At 43.9% G+C, this 21948-nt stretch overlaps 1 protein-coding gene across 1 annotated transcript in view; it reads left to right on the top strand.

Annotated features, from left to right (window-relative positions):
• The window catches only part of LOC309369824 (cytochrome P450 2J2-like), a 31205-nt gene extending 28480 nt beyond the window's left edge, over window positions 1-2725 (top strand). Inside the window, exons 7-9 of the mRNA XM_081911167.1 lie at window positions 602-789; window positions 1080-1221; window positions 2492-2725. Coding sequence (XP_081767293.1) covers window positions 602-789; window positions 1080-1221; window positions 2492-2679 — 518 coding nt within the window. The 3' untranslated portion in view covers window positions 2680-2725. The remainder of the gene's footprint in view (window positions 1-601; window positions 790-1079; window positions 1222-2491) is intronic.
• Window positions 2726-21948: the final 19223 nt, after the last annotated feature.

The raw sequence follows: 21948 nt of genomic DNA, 5'->3' as shown, positions 1-21948 counted from the left end.
GTAAACAGGTAGTGCTGCGGTGGGAAGGTAATCAGCATTTCTGTGTGCTCTGGCACTCATCATGGTGTCCAGTTGTGCCAGAAGTGGTTTAGTCATGCTGGCCACATGACCCGGAATGCTGTCTGTGGATAAACACCAGCTCCCGAGGCCTGAAAGCGAGATGAGTGAAGCACCCATAGTCTCCTTTTATTGGACTTAACCGTCTAGGGGTCCTTTACCTTTACCTTTATATGAGTGATGCTAGCCAAAGATCAGATGAGGAAATGAGTATTAGTGAAAGTAAGTAGGAAATATTGAGGGCTGGGGGTGGAGAATGAATATATGACAGCCTTTGATCCCAGCCCTTCAGCAAATCCAGCAAGCTCTGGTAACCAGACACAACTGCGATGAGCTTCACTTTCAGCCTTTTCACATCTGGGATCTAGAGTGGGGAAGAACCATGTACACAGATGAGCTCTTTGGAGGACCAGGTGACCTAAAAATGCAAGAAACTGGGACTCATTCACAGAGATTTATGGAACATGTTCAAGGCAATTAAATGTCCATCTGAAATAAAATGCAGTATTCACAATAAACCTTCTGTTTCCATCATTCTCTTCAGATAAAATGCACAAGGAAATAGAAGATGTCATAGGTTCTGCTCACTCAATCTGCTATCAAGACAAGAAGAATCTGCCCTACACTAATGCTGTGATTCATGAACTACAGCGCTTTAAACTTGCCAGTTTTTTGGGGTTGCCTAGGCAATGTACAAAGGATTTCAAGCTGCGTGGTTTTCTCATTCCCAAGGTATAACAGTATGATACAGCTGCACTCCTGTAGCCCAAGAGCAAAGAGCAGCAAAAGGTTGCATAGTGAGAGATGCAGCCAGCCGTACATGAACTTCCTGTCTAGTCAAAAATCTGAAGGGCAAGAGCAGGAGCTCCATCTGCAGACATGTTTCACCATCAGCAAGTGCCAATAATAATAATAATAATTCAGATCAGTCTCTGCAACGATTAGTCTTGGGATAGTGTGGGACAATAAAAAAAAAAGTATTGATGTGTATGCATTCCAAGTCACTTGTTTCTTATTTGCAGGGGACTATGATGATTCCCGATCTGCGCTCTGTTCTTCTTGATCCAACACGATGGGAGACACCTTCAAAGTTCAACCCAAATCATTTTTTGGACAAGGATGGACAATTCGTGAACAGAGAAGAATATCTCCCATTTGGTGCAGGTAAACACTGAAGACCAAGCTACATTGTGATCTGTAGAGGTGCTTACTGGTCTGCTTCCAGGAAATGACATCAGCAGCAGCACAGGAGGGAGTGGGCACTGCTGGTTAGCAGAAGGGGCAAAGCACTTGCAAGTTAAGGGGATCTCTAGGTTGGTGGCTTGGGACCCACACATGCACATACACTTATGTGGTCTCCATCTGCACCTCCCTACATTTGCCACCTGAAATAAACTCAGAGTCGCAAAGTGATTTCATGCTCTTTATTCAGCTCATAGTGGTGAGGAGGAATGAATGAAAGTCCCCTCAAAGTATCTGCTTTATATACATTATTTACACAATGGGCTGCACATGATTGGCTAATTCTGGAATTCTACTGTAAGCCAACCAGGTTGTGGATTCACTTCTATCTGGAGCATGATTGGGTGGTTCCTGCCAACCAATCATACTGCTGCATTGTTCTAGGACCAATCAGACTGCTGCATTCTGAATCCAATTGTTCTAGGACCAATCAGACTGTTGCAGTTTGGATCCTATTCAACTCAGTACATAACACCACCCCTGCCCTGTCCCTGAGAGAGGCAGCACTGCCAGCACCAGGATAGTGCTGTTCCCTGTCACACATCACCACTGCAAGCCACCCAACTTCTCTTCAGGCAACAATGCTAGTTCCTACCAAGGTGAAGTAAAGCTGGCAGGAGAGTTTGCTCCATGGTCTTAACCACTTTCTGCATTGCTGATTTGGGCATTTTTTAAAATCAAGTTTTATTAAAAAGCTTTATACATAAGACACAATAAAAATCATACTAATCTAAAGGGGAAAATAGAAAAAAGATTAGGAAAGAAAAAATAGAAAAGAAATGAAGGAAATTACAGAGTCCTCTATCATCCATATTCTGCACACAGAAAAGTGAGCCCTCCCAGTTCTCACTGGGAGCTAGACCCTCTTACACTGGCTTCTAGCCCTGGGAGATGCTCTCTGCCCTGCCCCTCCCCCAGGACCCTTCATCTTCAATCCATCCTCTTCCTGAATGTATCTTCCTTGATATGAGATTGGGAACTTCAAATTACAGAACGAAACATAAGTATAACAAGAAGAAAGGAAGGTTAGCACTGACCAGGCTAGAAAACTGACAGCAGCCTTGATGTCTTCCCTATCCTAACTATGTCTATTTTGCCAAAGGGTTATGCAGAATGCTTATAGCTACAAAGCAATGAACATGGGAAAGTAAATAATTGCTCGCTTGCTGCCTTCTTATTGTCTCCTCCTCAGGGGCTCGCATTTGTTTGGGAATGCAGATGGCAAAGATCGAAATATTCATCTTCCTGACCAGCCTGCTGAGGGCATTCAGTTTTCAGCTGCCAGAAGGAGTCAAAGAGCTCAATCAAGAGGCTATAATAGGGATTATAGCACCTCCCCATCCGTATAAACTCTGTGCTGTTCCCCATTGCAACACATAAAAAAATAGGAAAATGTTAGGGGCTGTACCCCTGCTTTCTCCACTTAGCGACCCCTTGGCAACTCCTGACACATGAACCCCATGTTCATTTCCCCTTCCCTTCCCATCTCATCCCATGCAACTACTGAAGTCTCTTTTCACCTTCGCAGCTCCATTTCTGAAGCCACTTCTCTTTTATTTTCTGCAGCTCTGCTTTGCATTTGTTTTCCCCTTCACCCCATCTCCTCCTTTTCTTTAGGCCCTTTCATTACCCTGCTGTCATCTTCATCCCTCTCCTAATGCCTCCTTACTCCCTCCTTTTTGACAACTTCCTTTGTATCCCCATTCTTACTCTTGCTCCCTTTTCTCCTCCCCCTCCACTTCCTTTTCTCAAATCTCCCTTACTCAGACATTCCCACACCTCCTCCTCTCTCCCTCTTCTGCAGCCCCCATCTAACCCCCCCCCCATGCTATGTTATTGTTCTAGGACCAATCAGACTGCTGCATTCTGAATCCAATTGTTCTAGGACCAATCAGACTGTTGCAGTTTGGATCCTATTCAACTCAGTACATAACACCACCCCTGCCCTGTCCCTGAGAGAGGCAGCACTGCCAGCACCAGGATAGTGCTGTTCCCTGTCACACATCACCACTGCAAGCCACCCAACTTCTCTTCAGGCAACAATGCTAGTTCCTACCAAGGTGAAGTAAAGCTGGCAGGAGAGTTTGCTCCATGGTCTTAACCACTTTCTGCATTGCTGATTTGGGCATTTTTTAAAATCAAGTTTTATTAAAAAGCTTTATACATAAGACACAATAAAAATCATACTAATCTAAAGGGGAAAATAGAAAAAAGATTAGGAAAGAAAAAATAGAAAAGAAATGAAGGAAATTACAGAGTCCTCTATCATCCATATTCTGCACACAGAAAAGTGAGCCCTCCCAGTTCTCACTGGGAGCTAGACCCTCTTACACTGGCTTCTAGCCCTGGGAGATGCTCTCTGCCCTGCCCCTCCCCCAGGACCCTTCATCTTCAATCCATCCTCTTCCTGAATGTATCTTCCTTGATATGAGATTGGGAACTTCAAATTACAGAACGAAACATAAGTATAACAAGAAGAAAGGAAGGTTAGCACTGACCAGGCTAGAAAACTGACAGCAGCCTTGATGTCTTCCCTATCCTAACTATGTCTATTTTGCCAAAGGGTTATGCAGAATGCTTATAGCTACAAAGCAATGAACATGGGAAAGTAAATAATTGCTCGCTTGCTGCCTTCTTATTGTCTCCTCCTCAGGGGCTCGCATTTGTTTGGGAATGCAGATGGCAAAGATCGAAATATTCATCTTCCTGACCAGCCTGCTGAGGGCATTCAGTTTTCAGCTGCCAGAAGGAGTCAAAGAGCTCAATCAAGAGGCTATAATAGGGATTATAGCACCTCCCCATCCGTATAAACTCTGTGCTGTTCCCCATTGCAACACATAAAAAAATAGGAAAATGTTAGGGGCTGTACCCCTGCTTTCTCCACTTAGCGACCCCTTGGCAACTCCTGACACATGAACCCCATGTTCATTTCCCCTTCCCTTCCCATCTCATCCCATGCAACTACTGAAGTCTCTTTTCACCTTCGCAGCTCCATTTCTGAAGCCACTTCTCTTTTATTTTCTGCAGCTCTGCTTTGCATTTGTTTTCCCCTTCACCCCATCTCCTCCTTTTCTTTAGGCCCTTTCATTACCCTGCTGTCATCTTCATCCCTCTCCTAATGCCTCCTTACTCCCTCCTTTTTGACAACTTCCTTTGTATCCCCATTCTTACTCTTGCTCCCTTTTCTCCTCCCCCTCCACTTCCTTTTCTCAAATCTCCCTTACTCAGACATTCCCACACCTCCTCCTCTCTCCCTCTTCTGCAGCCCCCATCTAACCCCCCCATGCTATGTTATTGTATTTTTAAAATGAGTAAACTCCTAAGAGCAAGGCTATCAGCTTCTCCAGTTGAAGAATGTTAAGTTTCTTTGATGGATACTGTACATGTGTGCTTGTTAATAAAATATCTCTTCTAAATCACTACATTGAACCCGGAACCTGGAACGCGGACCACGCAAGGTATCAGGAGTGAAATATGTTGTGTGGAGGCACTATGCAATATTTGAAGGCTTCACATCCTTTATCACAGTTAAGGAATGGAAGGGGGAGAAGTTTGAAACAGACGTTCCCCTGACTTCCACTAACCTTTCCTTCAATGGCAGAAGTTTGAGTAAAATGGAGATGGTGGGAAACTGAGATAACTGTGGCTTTAGGAATAATGGAGGGATGGAGGAACACTGAGCAATTGGTGTGTTTGTATGTGTATGTGTGTTTGTATATATAACATTTTAACAAGGAGAAACAGCAGAGATGGGTACGGAAGCAACCACCCAAAAGCTAAGAAAACAGAAGAATGAAATGGAAAGTGGAATTAAAGAGGACAAAGAGACTTTGGAAAACAATATGGATGAAGGATTGCCAGAACAGAAGGATGAAATGGTGGAGCTGGAGGCAACAGATGGTGTAATGTAGAAGTCCTTCACAAAAGGTGACTAGAGGACTGAAACATCCAAATGGCGGTGTTGTGATGTTGGAGGAGTGGAAGGAAGCCACAGATGAAGAGATGAAGAGACATCAATTAGATATTGGGGGCTCCTACTCCTTTTAACTTTTTAATCTTTTAACCCTCTTTTATCAAAAGTTTGGCAACCTGGGGTTTTATATCTGACAACTTGTGAAGTTGGCACTGTAAATTAGATCTAACGAAGTTGAACAGCTTAATAGCCGCTGCCCAGCCTATTTCAAGGACTCATAACTCTAAACAATTTAATTAATCTTCTGAAACTTTTCCGAACTGACTCTGACTCAGGCTTTGACTCGGCGTTTTAAATGAACTAAGGGAGGTGAAACTGTGTTGCAGGAGTGTTCCGCTTGTGCTTGCCTCTGCCCTCTTGGCTTGTGGGCCCAACTGTGCTGTGTGCCTGCTCTGTCTTCCCAGTTGTGGGTCCGGCTGTCCTGCATGCCAGCGGTGCTCCTGGACTGAGACAGACTGGTTGAGTGCTTGGCATGGAGCCTGGGTCAAGATATATTACTCTGCAGATGACTCAATTGAAAGGCACCTAGGGAAGCCCGAGAGGGGGGTTCCACCCTCAAGACGCCAGAGACTCTTAAGCCACAGGGCTGGCAGCTGGTTGTAGCAGAGGAGAGGTATCATCCTGTGGCCCTGAGAACACCAGCTGATGCCAAGAGGAACACTTTCTCTGCCCCTACAAGTGCTAGCGCAACAGCAAGAGGAGGGCCCCCTTGGACCATCGGGCATGGCATTGACATCAAACAGGCCATTTACTGAGCCTGCCCCACCTTCCTTTGCCATCCCCTGAGGTCGCCTGGTTGTTCAGGTTGGCAGATTCAGAGATCATTCAGAGATCATTCGAGTAGACTCGAGCTGGCGCGTGATGCTACAAGAACTTCGTCTGCTACAAGAACCTTTTTTCTTTTCTTTTCTTTTCTTTTCTTTCCTTTCCTTTCCTTTCCTTTCCTTTCCTTTCCTTTCTTTTCCTTTCCCTCCCCCCTTCCTTTGCCATTTGTTTTAGTTTTTTATAGTTCATTGTTCCATGATAATATTTAAGTTTTGCTTGCTTACTGTTAGATGTTTGATTTTTGTTCTCCTGCTATTTAGGTGTTTTTTCTTCCCTTAATGTACGTTATATGGTAATTCTGTTTAGCTGTGGAATGTTTTGGGGTTTATTTTTTAATTTAATTAATTGGTTTGTTTAATATTATAATAGTAGGCTGACAAAGAATATAATAGTTTCATACAATCAGAGAGGTAGCTGATGTTTAGCTGGTTTGTTCTACTCGACTAATTAGAGTTATCGAGTTGTTGATACTATAAACAGAATAACTCTCTTGCGGGGACACAATTAGTGCCAGCACCGTCCATTAAGAGTTTGGGTGTAATCTTTGACACCTCCCTTTCCATGGAGGCGCAGATTGCAGCTATAACAAAGGCAGCATTTTTTCATCTCCGCCAAGCTAAGCAGTTGGCTCCTTACCTCTCTCGTCCTGACCTAGCCACTGTGATCCACACGATGGTCACCTCCAGACTGGATTATTGTAACTCACTCTACATGGGGCTGCCCTTGAGACTGACCCAGAAACTCCAGCGAGTGCAGAATGCCGCGGCGAGACTCCTTACGGGATCCTTGCTGCGAGATCACATTCACCCGGTGCTATACCAGCTGCACTGGCTCCCGGTGGAGTACAGGATTAGGTTTAAGGTGCTGGTTTTAACCTTCAAAGCCCTATACGGCCTAGGACCCTTGTACCTACGGGACCGCCTCTCCTGGTATGTCCCACAGAAGAACTTACAAACAAAAATATCTTATAGGTCCCAGGCCACAGAGAGGTTTGGCTGGCCTCAACCAGAGCCAGGGCTTTTTCGGCTGTGGCTCTGATCTGGTGGAACGCTCTGTCATAAGAGACTAGGGCCCTGCGGGACTTGACATCTTTCCGCAGGGCCTGCAAGACAGAGCTGTTCCACTAGGCCTTGGCCAGGGCACAGCCTGACTCCCTCCTTTGGCAATCCTCACAGAACTCTAGCCCAATGGTTGCCATTAATCTAATTTGAATTAATTTTATAATGAAATGAATTTAGAATGTTTTTTCATTTTACTGTTGTTAGCCACTCTGAGCCCGGCTTTGGCTGGTGAGGGCAGGATATAAATAAAATATTATTATTATTATTATTATTATTATTATTATTATTATTATTATTATTATTATCCTAAGCTGGCAGAGTTAGAGTTGGGAGAGAAAGTATTGGGAAAATTAGCGTGGCTAATTGGATTGGACCCCAATTAGGCGCATCTGCAGGAATGGAAGCCTGGCACGCTTCCTTCGCACCTCTTCTGCTTGTCCTTTGTCCTCCGTGAGCCACAGCAGCAGAATACCCGCAGCGCGCTGCTGATGACGGTGTTAAACAGATCAAACACACCTAGGCATCAGTGTGTTTATAACTCAGTCTTTTATTTAGGCAGTAAAACAATAAAAGAGTTTTCCTAGGCTCAAAGCACTTATTCTTGCTTCTGTCTCTCTCGGAAGCAGAGACAAACAACAGTGAGCAAAGCCACTCCTTCCTTCTAGTCACGCCTCAGGAATGGAGAGACGTCACTCAGAACTCCTTAACCCTGTGAGTTCTGAATCTACCAACAGAAAGTAGTCTGCACACAACTTGGAGTGAATTTAGAGAGGAAAGCTATCAAACCTCTGGAATTTTTCTTGGAAAAAGAATGGAAGAAGTGCAAATGGAAGGGCCATTTTTCCCCACAACCAAGATGGAAATTGACAGCAAACACAACGGGTTCAGGTTGTGTCCTTCAGAGCAGGAGAAATCATGCTTGCTCCCAAGTGACAGCCCTGGAGATATTTGAAGGTGGCTCTCATATCTCCTCTCAGTCTCCTCTTCTCCAGGATAAGGATGGGCAGATATTTCTATCTTGGCCTGTGACCCTTTAAGCAGAAATGTTAGAAATTGACCCTGGAATTTTAATCATGCAAAGACTCTTTGCATCTTTCCTCATGCCCTGCTCAGAATCAGTCTCTCATTTTGAAGATATTCAGTTGGGTGGGTGAGAGGGAAGAGTGAATTTAGAGTATAAGCTGTCATGTCAGAACCCTCTCTTGGGCTCAAGGGAGAGAAACATATTGCACTCATGAATTTATATGTAAATAATGCTTGTTGTTTAACTGTTGCCAGCCTGACAAGTAAAGATTTATCTTCACCTATTTGTGTAAGGCATTTTTTAAAATCACAAATAGCTAACAAATCTTATGGGCTCAGTCATGGCCAGCAGGTGGTGATAGAGAATGGCAAGAAGATTTTGAAGTCAATCCCAGAAACCAGCAACTCAGCACAGTAAAAGATATTTTTTGCAGATTTACCCCTTGATCCATGTCTGTTGAACTTCCTGGCACAACTTAGTCTCAAATTTAGGTTCATTAAATTTTACTCTTTCTTTTACAGTTCATTAAATGTTTACTCCCCCCCCGGACTTTCATTGGTGATATTTTCTAATTCAAAATTCTGAATATGTGGCTTGTTTCCACTTTACACCTGTGAATTTTCACTTACAACATCTTCACTTGATAAGCCTTTTGTTAGTAAGCCAAACGTTCCCTGCTCTTGAAGACAGGGAAGTCTAAAAACTGCATGCCAATGCACACTAAGTGGTGTCTCAGTGCTTTTCACAAGGAGAGCAGTAACTGCTGCTCTTTTAATCCTTTAGTCACGGGAGTCAGTCTTTCAAGAGGTAGGTTGTTGGCCTCATCCAGCTATTCAGTTTCTGGCGGCCTGTCGTTTCCCCTTCTGTTTGCACACACACAGTTACAGTTCAAATGTCTCCCGGGGACGGGGAGTTCTGACTGCTTGCTTAGGGCATCTCATGAGCTTTTCTAAACAAGTTTCTGGGCTCAGAAACCTACCCCCCTACCTCCACCACTTTGATGCTTCCAAAAAACCTCACACAACTGTTTTTACACTGGACAAATTTCTTTCTTCTGCTTGTCACCCTACAATTAAAAAAAATGCAGAGCAGAAAGAGACGCTGAGGGTCGCCCAAGGCATCTCTCTGTAATGCAGGGAATGCCAACCAAAGCATAGTAGTAGTAGTATAATGGTAGTAGTATAATAGTTGAAGGCAAATTCCCATTTCTTCCTCAAACAATCTCTGCTGAAAGCCTTCAATGAACAAGAGTCCACAATCTGGTTAAGTGTTCCAGCAAAAGTGGATCATTTAACTTTTATCAGAATGCTATTCTTTCAGCTCATATCATTGTTGATTACTACCTGTTCTATTTCTGGGATAGAAATTTCAGGGTTGGGGGTGTTCCAAGAAAACTCCTTGGATTCTTGACCAGGGAACGGTGAAAATATGGAGCAAATGAATTTGCCCTGGGCTGAGTGAAACTTGCTGCTTGCAGTTTGCAAAGCACCTTTGCAAAGCAACTTCCTCCTGAACACGTTATCATGTACAGAAAGCTGGCAAGACATTGTCATGTCTCCTGTTTCACAATTTTGGGGCTGGAAAAAAAATATAAAGGTGTAAAAGAGTTTGCTTTTCTGAAACTCTCTGCAACAACACTGTCTCCTTCACTTGAGGTCTTCTGTGGACAACAAGCTTAATATGAGTCAGCAGTGCGATGCAATTACAAAAAAGCTAATGCTGTTCAAGGCTGCATCAGCAGATATATAGCGTCCAGATTAAGGGAAGTAATAGTTTTCTCCAGGGACTAGACTACTAGACTCTTTCTATGCATTATAACACTATGACACCAGATGGCGCAGTGGAGTCCCATTTTTCGCCAAAGGAACTTCCCTGTATGAAGTTTATGTGGAGTTTGGAACAGACAGGGTTAAAACTCCGTGGTGCCCTGCATCTGGGAGGAGCCGGAAGCAGGGCCTTACGTCTCAGGCTTTGTCTGTGAGAGTTACTTTCAGTTCTACCGAGAGACACAGCTCAACGGAGAGGCTGTGAATCTCTGTGAATTTGGAAGCACGGAGAATGCAGGAAAACTCTGATGGAAGAGACTGATTTATGGCTTGTAAATAAACGCTTTTAGAGATAAGACCCAATCTGTCTTTGGACTTAATTTATCCCTTTCTCACATGGACTCAGGACCGCTGCATTTACTCTGCTAGGCCAGCTCAAAGCTTCCAGGGATACGGAGCTGAACTTGGAAGCTTGCCGGACCCAGGATTTATATTCAATAAGAGCAAAGGTTATGGATCTTACGTGTTTCCTGACATGTGTGAGAAGGGAGGAAGACTGCCAGCTTTGAGTTGCTGTGCTCTCCTGCCAGGAAAGGCAGTGGGAGATGCTGGTGATCGGAGCCAAGAGCCAAGAGAGAGGCTGCTGCTTCGGAGGACCAGCTTGCTGGGAGAGTGAGTACGCTTGAGCCCGGGGGGGGGGGGAGGAGATGGCTGCTGCACAGGCACAGCAGAGCCAAGAGAGCTACCCCGGTGAAAAGTTGCATGGAGCCAATTGGGAGGCCTGGTCAAGAAGAGCCAGGGGGTGGTTTGTGGCCACAGGGCTCTGGAGTCCAGTCCAGAAGGAGCCGGCCCCACCCACACAAGCAAATGCTATGCTGAGGGAGAAAGAGCAGAGGCAGCTTTGCATGTTGCAAGCAGCCGTGGACGCTGTGCTGAAGCCTCATCTGGAGGGCGTAGAATCGGCCCAGGCCGCCTGGCAGGCGCTGAGGAGTGTGTGTGAAAGCTCAGCTGGAGCCAGGCCAGAGGGGGCTGGAGGAAGCCCAGGAGGGGCTGAAGGTTGCCCAGAAAGTCCAGAAGAGGCTGGGACTGTGTTGGGAGGCTGTTGCAATGCTTCAACACGTCTGTGTGATGGACTGTGTGCTGGAGAAAAGCTGAGAGCTGAAAGGAGGAAAGCAGTGGCAAGCTGTTCCTCAGACTGCTGTGCACCCAAGAGTGGGGGTGCAGGCCATGCCAAGAGCTCTGAGAAAGCGAAAGTCTCCGAAAGTTGTTTGTGCTTTGCTGCGACGTCCAACAGCGCTGGGAAGCATCTGCTTGAGGCCCAGGCTGCCAAGGACACCAGCTGCAGTGGAATGTCAACAAAGCAGTTTCCGAAGGCTTGTTCTCAGCAGCGACGTGGGAAAGCTGCAGGCCAGGAGGAAAACAAAGACGCCGAGTCTTATCACCTCAGCTGCGAAGGTGTCCCTGGGAAAAGGCAAAAGCCTTGGTCGGGGGGAGGCTGTGGCCATGACAACCAGGCAGGACACTGACTTTGACACTTGCAGAGGCCCCGGTGGGGGTGCGAGCTTTGCCATGGCAGCTTTGGAAGACAGCCAGAGAGACACTGTATCTCTAATAATAGACACTGGAGCCACCCACACTCTAGTAAATTCTCGAGAGTTCCTGAGGAACTGCAAGGCAGTAAAAACTAAACGTCATATCACGTTAGCGGATGGGTCTCGGAGACCATTGACTGAATCTGGGTTTCTTTATTGTTCTTTCTTGGATCATTGGGTGCAAGCTTATGTTGTCCCAGAGCTTGCACACTCTCTTTTAAGTGTATGATGATGGGTTCGATGTTCGTTTCTCTAACAAATTGTGCTCTTTTTACAGGAATGGGAAGAAGATCTACAGCATTGAGAGAACAGACAGTCTCTTTCTGGTGCAGATGCCTGTTGAAAATTGGGCTGGTGGAAAAATGGGACTAGTGGAAAATGGGACTGGTGGAAAAATGGGACTGGTGGAAAATGGAGCTAGTGGAGAGTCCATTGAAGATGCCCATGTGCAGTGTGCAAATGTCCCACCACACAATGATTGTATTCACTTATGGCACAGGAAATTTGGGCACGCTGGGTGGTCGCTTGTGCGAAAAGCTGCCGAAAACACCATTGGTTGTAGGTTCAAGGCTTGTGACAAATACCTAGATTGTCAAGCCTGTAAGCAATCGAAGGTCACAACATGCTCATACCCCAGGTCAGAGAGGAGAACTAGCAAACCCTTTGAACTTGTGCATGCAGATTTGTCAGGACCCATGCCAACACCTTCTTTAGCTGGGTCTAAGTGGGTTCTGGTTCTGATTGACGATTTTTCGAGGTTTTCTTGGGTTTTTACGCTTAAATGCAAGTCAGAGGCAGCTACACTGATCAGGGATTGGATCACAGCGATAGAGCTGCAGTTCTCTACCAGGGTGATTTCCTTTCAATCTGATCACGGGGGGGAGTTCACAGGTTCTGCGCTGCAATCGTTTTTCAGGCAGAAGGGTATCAATCATCGATTGACTGCCCCCTACTCTCTGCAACAGAACGGGGTTGCAGAGAGAAAGTTTCGCACATTACAGGAATCTGCGAATGCTATGCTGGCAGCCTCAGGTTTGCCACAGCGCTTTTGGGCTGAGAGTTATAAGACAGCATGTTTTGTACAAAATAGGGTGTACAATTCCAGTGTAGGCAACACACCATATTTTTTGTTGCATCAGAAGAAGCCGAAGGTGGGGTTTCTCCATGTTTTTGGGTCTCTGGCTTGGGTTCTCAATCCAAAGGCCATGCGCAGAAAGGGTGAGCCAAGGTCTAGGAAGATGATCTTTGTGGGCTATGAGCCGGGTTCAAAGGCGTGGCGTTTCGCATACCCTACTGGCAACCAGTCTAAGCTGCTTATTAGCGGCAGTGCTGAGTTTTGCGAGCAGAGTGGGTGGAAGCGTCTTCACGGGAACCCAGATGTTCTCTCAGATGAGGAAGAGGAGGAAGGCGAAGCTGAACCTGTTGCTGATGCGCGCGGTCCACAGCAACAGGGTCCAGCGCCAGTCTCTCCAAAAGGGAGTCCCAGGACCCCTTCACAGGTCTCTGTCAAGTCTGAGCTAAGGAGTGCACCATCCTCACCAGCAGAACCAGCTGTACGCCCGAAACGGTGCAGCAGGTCAGAGGGGGAAGTGTCTGACACAGAGGATAGTAGGGTTCATCCAGGTGAATCAGGCGCAGTTCCAGAATTCACGCTGAGGAGATCAGCTAGATCAACGAAGGGAAAGCCACCTGAAAGGTATGAAGCCACTAGTGTCTGGGTTGGTGTGGCTAGATGTGAGCCTGAATCCTTTGAGGATGTTCAGAAGTTGCCTCAGGAAGAAGCTAGCAAATGGCGTGAGGCGATGCAGAAGGAGATGAACTCAATGGAGTCTCTAGGTGTGTTCTCTCTCAAGAAGTTGCCGATGGGCGAAAAAGCTGTTAGGTGCAGATGGATTTACCGTTTGAAACCCACAGAAGCAGGAGAACCACAGTATAAAGCGAGATTAGTGGCCCGAGGATTCACACAGAGGAAGGGTGTTCTTTTCACAGAGGTGTATTCGCCAACCTCAAGAGCGGAGACTCTGAGAACGCTTTTGGCAATAGCAGCACAGAGAGGTTGGAAGGTGAACCATTTTGATGTAGATGTCGCCTACCTGAACTCAGATCTCAAGGAGGAGTTGTACATGCTTCCTCCTCCAGGGTTTGAAGTCAGTGAGCCAGGCGTTGTGTGGCGGTTGCACAAATCCATCTATGGATTACGCCAATCTGCCAGGAATTGGAATATGTGCCTACATGAAGCCTTAGAAGAGCTAGGTTTTAAGAGATCTCTTGCAGACAGTTGTCTTTACATTAGAGATTCGGGCTTGAAACAGGAAGTGATCCTTGTGTTTGTTGATGATATCTTAGTGATGGTACAGACAGGTAAACAGGTGGAGAAGTTTGCTAGAGAGTTTGGAAAGCGGTTCAAGCTGAAGCAGCTTGGAGATGTCAAATCCTATTTGGGCGTGCAGATCACAAAAGCAAGTGATGGAAGCTTCTTGCTTTGCCAGAAGGGTAAGATTGAACAGTTGCTTGAGAAGTTCAGGATGTCTGAGTGTGCAGGTGCCAGATCACCCATGGAGGCTGGTTTTGTGAAGGAGTGTCAGCAAGTAGAACGTGTGGTGTTCGAAAACACTGAGCTTTTTCAGTCAGCTCTGGGTAGTCTGTTATATCTGTCACAGTGGAGCAGACCAGACATAGCATTTGCTGTCAATCTGCTCAGTAGAGAGGCTTCAAGTCCTAGTGTGCAGGCTTGGAATGGTATAAAGCGGGTGCTGCGTTACCTGCAAGATACCAAAGATTTTTGTCTTAGGTTGCCAGCTCAAGGAGATGTCAAGCTGACTGCTTGGGTGGACTCGGATTGGGCTAACCTTGAGGATCGCAAATCAGTGTCAGGACTAGTGGTGAAGTTTGGGGACTCAGTAGTTGGGTGGAGGTCCCGGAAGCAAAGTCTCATAGCGCTTTCATCTACTGAAGCTGAGTTCAGTGCGCTATCGGATGCTTGCAGAGAGTTGGAGTTCTATGTGTGTTTGGTCGAGGAAATCTGTGGAGAGAATTGTCTGCCCGTTGTGGTGCATGAAGACAATCAACCGTGCCTGAAATTAGCTGAGACGGGGCAATTCAAGGCGAGGACCAAACATTTGGACATACGTTTTCAGAATGTGTGTCCGAGCGTTCGTGAGGGGCTAGTTGCTCTGAAATACTGTCCCTCAACAAAGAACCTCGCTGATGGTTTCACAAAACCATTAACCTTCCAGAAACACGAGGAGTTCTGTGAGGGTCTGTGTATGGGGAAAGCAATGTTGGCTATTGTCCCCAGATGCAGGACAAGAGGGGGTGTGGAGTTTGGAACAGACAGGGTTAAAACTCCGTCGTCACTTCCGGAGGCGGCGCGAACGGCAATGGCGGTCCTCTTCCACTAGTGAGGAGGAAGCTCCGCGGAAAAGGGTCGTCCGCTACGGCGAAGCGGAGACCCACTTTGGAAACCCACAGGCAGCAAGAGCCTGTGGTCTTGAGGCTCGGTGGGCGCCAGAAGCGACCCCCAAATTGTTGAAGGAACCCCGTAAGGGGCTCCGGAACGTGGAGGGGGTAGCGGCGCTGTGAGCCGTTTCGCGATCTGCGGAGTGAAGCCACGCTGCTGCTGCCGGTGAGCGCCGACCTTTTTTCCTGCAAATTACTGACTTGGAAGAAAGCTACAACCCGTGAGTAAAGATTGACTATTTAAAATCTGGGGCTAAAATACCGAATTTGGCTGAAAGCGGAGAGATGTGGAAACAGGAAGTCCGTCTTCCGCTGCTATTGAACTTGAAAGCAAAGAGCTGGAGGAGTGGAGGCGTAGAACAGATCTTTTTTACATGACAGATTTGAGCACCCATTGAACCCTTTAAACAAAGTAAGGACTTTAAGTTTATGATCCTGCCCTTTATTTGAACTGTGTTACCATTCTTCTATTGGAATTACAATCTGAATGAGAAACCCAGGTGCTGGAGCTGCCTGAGAGACTGAGAGACTGAGCTGTCAGTTTTGCAGACTTGGCTATTGTGTATCAGAACTTGCAATTATCTGAGGGTGTTTGACTTGTTACTCTGAAACATCATCTGCAACACCAGTATGCACTGGTAGAAACAATGTGGCTGTCAACATTAACTCTGCTCAATACCTGCTATTGAAGGTTCTTGGATATAAAATTTGACTTTAATTTTAATAGAATTGGACTCTTCCCTAAAGACATTTTAAGCTCCCCCTAGAGGGTTTGGGATTTATAACAGTGACATCACTTTACTTTCTCTTTCCCGGCCTCCTGTTTTGGATTTTTTTCTCTGGCTTCTGCTTTCCCATGGGAACAACTCAACTTGACCTTGATTCCTAGATAACATTGGAATGAGTGGCACAAGAAGAAGGGGAAGAACCAGACAAACAACTTTAACAACTTTAACCTCAGCTTTGCAGACACGCAGATCATCTGTACCTACTTTGCCTTCAGAGGAAGAAGCAGCCTCTCTGCCACAGGCAAGGGAGGGAGAAACTGAGCAATTACAACTAGAAGATATGGCCTCAGGAACATCTGCCTCTATTTTAGAGAAAATCTTTGAAAAATTGGAGTCTTTGGATAAGAAAGTTGATGAGCAAACAGCCAAAATTGATCAAAACACAGAATGTTTAAATAGATTAACTGGACAAGTAGCACAGAACGTACAAGCAATTGGAGAGTTGACGGAGGCCACAGTAGAAAATCGGAAATTGGCTGAGGACACTAGTCAAAAGCTTGAAAATTTAGAACAAGAGGTAAGACCACTCTGCAAACAAGTAGGCGAACACCAGACCTATCTTTCTATGATAGAACTGTGGAATCGGGAGAGTAACCTAAGGATCAGGTCGATACCAGAGGCAGAAGAAGGTAACTTAGCTGAGTTCCTGAATAAAGAATTTTCCAAGTTTTGGAACTTAGAGGAAAAGGACTTTAAAATTGTGTCAGCTTTTAGGCTTGGAAGATTTGCAAAGAAGGAGAAGCCCAGAGATTGTTTGATAACATTGAGATCAAAGGAGGAAAGGGATAAGATTTTGGGCCTACACTACGAGAAGACATTGGACATCTTGGACAGAAGAATTGAAATTTACAAAGACATCCCTAAACAACTGTTGGACCTTAGATCCGCCTGTCTTGAATTGGTTAGACTACTAAGGTGTAACTCAATTGTTTTTAGGTGGGAATTTCCTCAAGGACTATCCTTTACCTTCAGAGGGAAGAAGGTTAAAATCAGAACATTGGAAGAGAGAGATAAATTTTTGTCTACATACGGAGAGGACCTTCAAAAAGGAATTGAATCCCCTTTTGGGCCTGGAGCACCGGTGGTACCTGCACCCTCGGAACCTGAAGATCCAGCGAACAAAGCACCACCCCCAGAAAAATAACCAGATCTATTCAGGATGTCTCTGCAACTCTTGAGCTGGAATATTAATGGCTGTAACATTCCGGAAAAAAGGAAAAAAATATTTCACATATTAAAAAAAGAACAATTGGACATTATTTGTCTGCAAGAAACACATGTGACTAGGCTCCACAGGAAAGTGTTAATAAACAAAAGACTTGGTCAGGAATTCATTTCTTCGGACAAAGTAAAGAAAAGAGGGGTGGTGATATATGCAAAAGAGAGCCTGTCACCTAAATTCTTATTTAAAGATGAACATGGAAGAATTTTGGCAATTGAGATACAACATCAAGGAGAGAAGCTTCTGATATTAGGAATCTATGCACCAAATGAAGGGAAATCGGAGTTCTACAAGAAGTTGCATGAGACTATGCTGGATTACCTGGACTGTGACAACATCATCATGATGGGAGATATGAATGGGGTCGTTTCAACCAACATGGATAAGTCACAAAATCAAAATGTTACAAAAGACGGCAGACTACCAAAAACCTTTTTTGAAATGACAGACAATATGGACTTGATTGACATCTGGAGGACAAAGAACCCCTTGGGAAGAGAGGGAACATTTTTCTCTGAAGCCCAACTGACTTGGACAAGAATCGACCAAATATGGATATCTAGAGGTCTGGCACCTAAGGCTAGAAAGGTGGAAATCTGCCCAAAGACCTGCTCCGACCATAATGCAGTAAAGATGGACATGACATTGTTACCAACCAGCTCTTTTAGATGGAAAATGAATGACAACTTATTTAGAGATCAGGAAATTATCAAGAAGGCCCAAAAAGCTTTGAAGGACTATTTTGAGATAAACATGAACACTACGGTGGAAAAAAGAACTATCTGGGACACAAGTAAAGGTGTGATGAGAGGGTTCTTGATACAACAGAATGCTATAAAGAAAAGGACACAAAATGAGAGAAAAGACAAGATTTTGGATAAAATAAAAGAATTAGAGAAGAAGTTAAGATCAAATCCGAAGTCACAGCCGACTCTGAGAGAAATTAAACTTTATCAAGCACAATATTCTAAATTGATAAATCAGGAAATTGAGTGGAAGGTTAAATTAATGAAACAAAAAACGTTTGAATCGGCGAACAAATGTGGGAAATTGCTAGCTTGGCAGTTGAAGAGAAGACAAAAAGTAAATATAGTTACACATTTGGAAATTGAAGGAAGGAACATTCAGAACCCTGTGGACATCAGAAAGTCTTTCCAGAGATATTTTAAAAAATTATATACTCAAGGGCCGCAAGACGAGGCAGAGATTAAACAATTCTTGGAAAAAAATGGATTACCAAAACTGTCACAAGAAAATAGAACAACCCTGAACTGTAAAATAACACGACAAGAGATTGAACAAGCCATTCAGAACATGCAATTGGGCAAATCTCCAGGGCCAGACGGGCTGACCTCCAAGTATTATAAAGTTTTGAAAGACTACTTAATTCAACCATTAAAGGAGGTTTGTAACGAAATCATGGAAGGGAAGAGGGCGCCGGAGTCGTGGAAAGAAGCTTTTATCACATTGATACCAAAATTGGAAGCTGAAATTAGGAATTACCGTCCCATTTCTCTCCTGAATGTGGATTACAAAATATTTGCAGACATTTTGGCAAGTGGATTTAAAAAAGTTTTAAATGAAGTAATCCACAAGGACCAGGCAGGCTTTCTCCCAGGTAGACATCTGTTTGCTAATACAAGGAACATTATTGACATCTTGGAACTTTTGCAAACAGATATAAACACAAAAGCAGTTTTAATTTTTATAGATGCGGAGAAGGCCTTTGACAACATTTCCTGGAAATTTATGAAGGGTAATTTAAAAGAAATGGAAGTGGGACGGGGCTTTGAGAATGGGATAGAGGCGATATATTCAGAGCAAAAAGCTAAATTGATAGTTAACAATGTGGTCACCAAAGAGTTTAAAATTGAAAAAGGAACACGACAAGGCTGTCCTATTTCCCCTTTACTATTCATTTCTGTTTAAACTTAAAGCTTTTGCAGATGACCTAGTTTTGACCCTGCAGGAGCCAGAATCTAGTACGAAAAGAGTATTACAATTGATCCAAGATTTTGGTCGGGTGGCGGGATTTAAACTAAATAAACAGAAAACTAAGGTATTGGAAAAGAATTTGACAGATACAGAGTCAGAACGGTTTCAGAGAGAGACAGAACTAAATGTGGTTAAAAAAGTAAAGTACCTAGGGGTAAACATAACAGCAAAAAATCTGAGTCTATTTAAGGATAATTATGAAAAATGTTGGTCAGAAATTAAGAGAGACTTAGACAGTTGGACCAAATTGAAACTTTCTTTGTTAGGCCGAATTGCTGCAATCAAAATGAATGTATTGCCAAAAATGTTGTTTTTATTTCAAACACTACAGATTGTGGACAAGACGGAGTGCTTCCGGAAGTGGCAGAGAGATATTTCTAAGTTTGTCTGGCAGGGCAAAAAGCCCAGAATTAAGTTTAAGATATTAACTGATGCGAAAGATAGAGGGGGCTTTGCCCTGCCAGACTTAAAGTTGTATTATGAGGCCGCAGCTTTTTGCTGGCTAAAAGATTGGCTACTTCTTGAAGACACTGATGTATTGGATTTGGAAGGTTTTAACAATGCGTTTGGATGGCATGCATACTTATGGTATGACAAGGTTAAGATCAATAAGGCCTTTAAGAACCATATTGTCAGAAAAGCAGTGTTTAATGTCTGGACAAAATATAAAGACTTATTGGAAAACAAAACTCCAAGGTGGCTCTCACCTATGGAAGCTAAGGCCCGAAAAAGACCCAATATGGAGGCCAACTGGCCAAAATATTGGGAAATATTAGAAAAAGACGGAGACAATTGGAAATTGCAGAGTTTGGAGAAAATAAAGGATAAAGTGCGAGACTGGTTACATTACGCTCAGATTAAAGAAGTTTTTAAAAATGACAAGAAGTTAGGGTTCCAGGTGGAGAAATCGAAATTGGAAACAGAACTTTTAGAACCGAAGACTAAGGTACTCTCTAGAATGTATAACTTGCTGCTAAAATGGAATACTCAAGATGAAATGGTTAAATCAGCTATGATAAGGTGGGCGCAGGACATTGGGCACAACATCATGTTTGAGGACTGGGAAAGGTTGTGGACTACTGGGTTGAACTTTACCGCATGTAATGCTCTGAAAGAAAATGTAATGAAAATGATTTATAGATGGTACATGACCCCAGTCAAACTCGCAAAAATATACCACCTGTCTGATAATAAATGTTGGAAATGTAAAGAAAGTGAAGGAACATTCTTTCACCTCTGGTGGACCTGCCCTAAAGTGAAGGCTTTCTGGGAAATGATATATAATGAACTGAAAAAGGTATTTAAGTATACCTTCACTAAGAAACCAGAGGCCTTCCTTCTGGGTATTGTCGGCCAAGGGGTGGTAAAGAAGGACCGAACATTTTTTATGTATGCAACAACGGCAGCAAGGATACTCCTAGTGAAGCACTGGAAAACTCAAGATTTTCCCACACTGGAAGACTGGCAGATGCAGCTGATAGACTATATGGAACTGGCCGAGATGACTGGCAGAACCCGAGACCTGGGAGAGGAGAGGACGGAAGAAGATTGGAAGAAATTCAAGATTTATTTACAAAAACATTGTAATTTGGCTGAATGTTAAGTAGGCTGCTAAATCATAAATAATTGAGCACCACTAAACTAGATAGAATTAGGAAGACAAGTGAGACTGAGAAAATATAAACCTTTTGGAGAACTATTAGATTATAAATTAAGTTTGTGGGATATAAAAATGCAAACAAGAAGACAAATTGCTGGTAAAAATTTTTTAATGATGAAAATGGGAGCGGGAGACGTGAGGAAGTCCAAAGAAGTTGTGAAAATGTGTTACGGCATATGTTGTATTGTGAGTTATCTATGTATTCATATTGAAAACCTTAATAATTTTTTTTTTTTTAAAAAATAAAACTCCGTGGTGCCCTGCATCTGGGAGGGGCCGGAAGCAGGGCCTTACGTCACAGGCTTTGTCTGTGAGAGTTACTTTCAGTTCTACCGAGAGACGCTGAGAGACACAGCTCAACGGAGAGCCTGTGAATCTGTGTGCTTTTGGAAGCACGGAGAATGCAGGAAAACTCTGATGGAAGAGACTGATTTATGGCTTGTAAATAAACGCTTTTAGAGATAAGACCCAATCTGTCTTTGGACTTAATTTATCCCTTTCTCACATGGACTCAGGACCGCTGCATTTACTCTGCTAGGCCAGCTCAAAGCTTCCAGGGATACGGAGCTGAACTTGGAAGCTTGCCGGACCCAGGATTTATATCCAATAAGAGCAAAGTTTACAATGCATTTAAGCGGGGAAGGATATCAGTAATAAAAATGAAGTTACTTTCCAAAATGTATAAACTGTTGCTAGAATGGTATGCTAAAGATGAATAAGTTAAATCAGTGATGATACAATAGACAAGAGATATTGGGCATAATATACCATTCTCATATTGGGAAAAGTTATGTAAGGGAAGATTTAAAATTCACAGCATGCTGTACATGGAAAACTTTGTGAGAATGATGTATCATGGTTTCTAACACCTACTAAATTAGCAAAAATGTATAGAACTGCTACAAATATTTGTTGGATATGTAAAGATAAAGAAGGCACCCTCCACCATACATGGTGACCTGCAAGATAAGAAAAGCATTTTGGGAAATGATATATAATGAGTTGAAAAAAATATTTAAAATAACCTTTGTGGAAAAACCCAGAAGCGTTTTTACTTGGAATCTAAGGTGCAGAAATACCAAGGGACCAGAAATGACTATTTATGTATGCGACGACAGCAGCGCCAATACTTTTGGCTCTGAGAAGGAAAAAAGATAAAGTCCTTACCAGAGAGGAATCGTTGATAAAAATGATGGACTATGCCAAAATGGCAAAAATGACCGGAAAGATTAGAAACCAAGAAGAATAACTGTAATAAGGAATGGGGAAAATTTGAAAGTTCCC

Source organism: Podarcis melisellensis (assembly GCF_964234715.1).
Source record: "Podarcis melisellensis genome assembly, chromosome: 5".
NCBI classification, from domain to species: domain Eukaryota; kingdom Metazoa; phylum Chordata; class Lepidosauria; order Squamata; family Lacertidae; genus Podarcis; species Podarcis melisellensis.
Note: the sequence above shows the minus strand (reverse complement) of the source record. Positions and strands in the feature narration are given on the sequence as shown.